This window comes from Buceros rhinoceros, unplaced genomic scaffold (genome assembly GCF_000710305.1).
Source record: "Buceros rhinoceros silvestris isolate BGI_N320 unplaced genomic scaffold, ASM71030v1 scaffold14551, whole genome shotgun sequence".
Taxonomy (NCBI): domain Eukaryota; kingdom Metazoa; phylum Chordata; class Aves; order Bucerotiformes; family Bucerotidae; genus Buceros; species Buceros rhinoceros.
This window is the reverse complement of record NW_010393763.1, coordinates 1-3,733: the sequence shown is the minus strand read 5'-3', so window position 1 is coordinate 3,733 and position 3,733 is coordinate 1. Positions and strand designations below refer to the sequence as shown.

General features: G+C 54.1%; 1 protein-coding gene across 1 annotated transcript; it reads right to left on the bottom strand.

The window, feature by feature from the left end:
- Positions 1–2,369: 2,369 nt before the first annotated feature.
- NPC2 (Niemann-Pick disease, type C2) lies at positions 2,370–3,711 on the bottom strand (the record flags this gene model as incomplete). Its single annotated transcript, XM_010144995.1, has 3 exons — positions 2,370–2,572; positions 3,210–3,382; positions 3,604–3,711. Coding segments are annotated over 3 exons (368 nt in total), but the record flags the coding sequence as incomplete, so codon positions are not given.
- Between the last annotated feature and the right edge of the window lie 22 nt (positions 3,712–3,733).

Here is a 3,733-nt window from a genome sequence, read left to right as displayed (position 1 = left end):
CAGCAGGAAGCTGCTGACCCAGAGGCATCACGAGCTGCAGAGGGTGGGCGGCTATATCTATCTGGTGTGCACTGGGGGAGAATTCTCCCTTCCGTGGTGGGTGTGGGCATCCTGCAGGTGCTGGGGGCGGAATGGGGCACCTGAGGGGGAGGGCTGCAGGGGTGGCAGGGGCACAAGGAGATGTTGGCTGTGGGTTGGGATGGCTCACTGTGCCACTGTCTCACCCCTGTCTTTCTCCTTCTTGCAGACATCAACGAGTGCGAGGAGGTGGGCAGCTCTGAGCCTCTGTGTGGGGGCGGTACCTGTGAGAACACAGAGGGCTCCTACCGCTGCCACTGCTTGCCGGGCTATGTGGCCCTGGTTCGGCCTCACCACTGTGTGCCCCAGACAGCCCAGAGCACAACGGCAGCGTAGCTTTAGGGGAGCGGGAGTGAAGGTGCTCCCACCCAATGCACGGCTCTGGCACCCAGGTCCTGGGAGCATGGAGAAAGGTCCCCTGGGTCTTTGAGTGCGCTTGGAGGCTCTTCCCTCTTTCCCCTCTGAAATGCAGAACTTCCCTGCCACCTCTTTCTATGGGCCAGGGCTGAGCTTCCAGCTTCTGCACACCCCTCTGCCCTGCCAGCCCTTGCTCCTGTCACGGCAGAGCCCATCCTGGACCCCAGCACCCACCACATCTCCCCATGCCATGGAGGCTAACAGGACACCTTCCACTGCCAAGCAGCCCTGGCCTTCCCGCCTCACCCTGCAGAGAAAGGGGTTCATGTCCCTGCTGCTGCTGCACTGATCTGGTAACACACCACAGGTGCTAGCCCCACTCATCATGAAGCATCCAGCCTCCAGGCCAGAATTTTGATAAAGGGTCAAACCCAGCTTTACAAAGCTGCTGCCTAACCTTGGGGTGGCGGGGAGAGGCCAAAGGGGCCCCAGGGCCAGCACATCCATTAGCCTCACACTTTGGGTTCCTACCCTGTGCTGGCTGGGCAGGGTGGGAGGGGCAGGTCCTTTCTGTAAAGTTGATGGTGAGGGTTTGTTGGTTTTTGGGTTTTTTTTAACCGAGAGTGCTGGAAATTTCTCATGTTGTTAAATAAAACATTTATATTGGGCCTCTGTGGCCCAGGACACTGGGGCTGGTTAAAACTGAGGTTGTCTTGCCTCTGCTAAGGACATGCTCTGCATGGGTCCAGCCTGGCAAGGCCACCCCACTCTTGTAAGCCAGTTCACACTGGCACTCAGCCTGCTGCTGAGCAGGGATCCCTGCCAGGCCCAATGCTTGCTTATCACTCCAGTCCAGGGCCAGCCCTAGGAGCCACCTTCATCTATCACAGACAGCGCAGGGGTTGTAGCTGCTCACACCCTGCCTTGTTCGCATGTGAAGGGGCTGTCGTTTTAAGTGTGAGAGTGTGTAAGTTTCTGCAGTTGGCAAGAACCCTTGGGCAGGTCTGGGAGCTGCTTTTCTGGACACAAAGCCCTCACTAGAAAGGCCTTTACCTATACAACATAGCAAGCAAGGCCATGTTCAAGCAAGGCACGGCCTTTGCATGATTTCAGGCCAGCATGGGAGCTGGAAAGCAGGAGCATAGCCTAACATTGCCAGTTCGACACCCTGGCAGCCAGCAGCAGACACCTGGCTGCTCACAGGTCACCCACACTCATCCAGCAACCCACCTTCATCCATGCCTTTAGCTGAGAAACGACAAGACCAGCCTAACTCCAACTAGAAGATGCCCAGGCACTGTGCTTTTCCTCCTGCTCCGCTCCACTCATAGAAGACAACACAGGCAGATTTTGTCTAGCCTTTATTAAAAGGAAAGTTATAAAAAGAGTTCCAGCAGCTTGGAGTTAGTAGTAGTGCAAATTAGAGGTTAAAGAAGGAATCACCCCTGCAGAGACATCAAACGCTATTTGGCTTTGCAGCCACAAAAAAATAAGTTTTCCCAGCCTGAGTCCTGTTGTCTTAAGCAGGGGCCCAGGACAAAGCAGGCTGCCAGCTCAGGGAAAGTCTCCTCTACTTCCCTCTCCTTCAGCTGCATGGACGGCAAACACAGCTCCCAGGGACATCCCAGCTGTGAAGGAGCAGGAAAAGTGCAGGAGGGGTGGATGCAACCAGCATTCTAGAAAAGGCACTGAAGGATTATCAGGTAGCAGCTCAGACACTAACCAGGTTAATCACAGAGAAATTCCTTTGGAGGACAGACAACTCCATTTCAACTAAAGCATTTCAACTAAAGCACCTCCTCAGAGCAGCTGGAGAATGGTGCACAGTCACTCCTGCAGCACACACTGCTTCCTTTTGTGTGAGAACAAAGGGCTCTAAATGGAGTAAGAGCTCTCTGCCCATGGCTGACCTTGCAGGAACACAGTACTGGCTGCTCAGAGGCTACAGAACTCTGAAGGAAGCAGTAAGAAATGCTTATTATAAAAAAGAATTTGGCCTGTGTTGTCTTCTGTTTCTCCTCTCCCCAAGCCCTGCTAATGGCAAGGCTCCTCAGCTGGTGATCTGCACTGGTATCTTCCAGCAGAACAACATCTGGTCCTGGTCATCCACCAGCTCCCACTTCACAATCAGTTTAATCTGAAAAAGAGAGAAAAGCAGAAGGAAATGAGAGTGTTCAAGAAACCTTAAGGCAAGGACACAGGGAGAGGAGTTATCACTTGCATGGAGCAAGGAGATCCTGGGAGCTCTGCACAAAGAGGACAGAGGTAGGTCATTGCCTTCACTGCAGTAAGTGGCCACATTCATGCGCTGACTCCCGGAGTTTCTTACATGGATGGAGGGTTCAATTGTGTGATGTGAGACAGGAAACCTCCACACACTGCACTCAGATCCCTATTCCATGAGTAGGCCGATGGTGGAAACACCCTGCAGCCTCTCAGCGGAACTGCATTCTGGAGCCAAGCACCCCCAGTTTGGGAGCATTTGGCTGAAGGCAGCAGGTACTGCAGGGAGGTACAGTACAGGAAGACACTTAGGCAGCTGAAGCCATTTCTCAGCAGCTGGAGCCAGGCTGCTTCCTCTGCTAGGTCTATCCTAAAGTGGGAACTTGAGACAGAGTCATGCTCACAGCAGAAGTGCCACTGAGGAGTCTTCCAACCTCTTCCCCATCACCACAGGACAAGGTGTCCATCCGTAAAGGCAGGTACTGGGACTGCCTTCCCTTCCCCAGAAGGGAAGCAGCTCTGAGGAGCAGACCAGCTGCCTCCTTACTTACACTGGGATACTCAGTCTTCACAGGGAGTTTATTCAGGTAGCTGTAGGAATGGCCCTTCTGAATGGGGCACTGGATCCCAGACTTGCATCCATCAGGCTCAGGAATGGGAAAGGGTATGTCTACATGCAGCATCTCGCCATACACCCTCGCTTTGCTGCCCTGGCTCTCGATCTCTGCAGGACAAGGAGAAGTACGAGTGCAGCACCAAAGCAGGAAACACATTTCTAACTTCCACCCTTTACTCCACATACCCGGAAGGCTGCAAGAACACTCTTCCCCCCCAGCCACTTTGCCCCACCCAGATCCTTCTTCATTCTCTCCAAGGAGAACACAGAGACAACCACCTCCCCGCTGCCCACACCCCTGGCACCCCAGCCGGGGAAGCAATGCTTACTGCTAGCAAAAGTGACGTTGATGCTGTAGGATGTCCCCTTGTGAAGCAGGCAGGGTTGCGTGGGGCAGGGGTTCACATTCACCTCTTGGATGCTGCCGTCTTTGGAACCTGCAAGGAAGAGCCAGGCTCA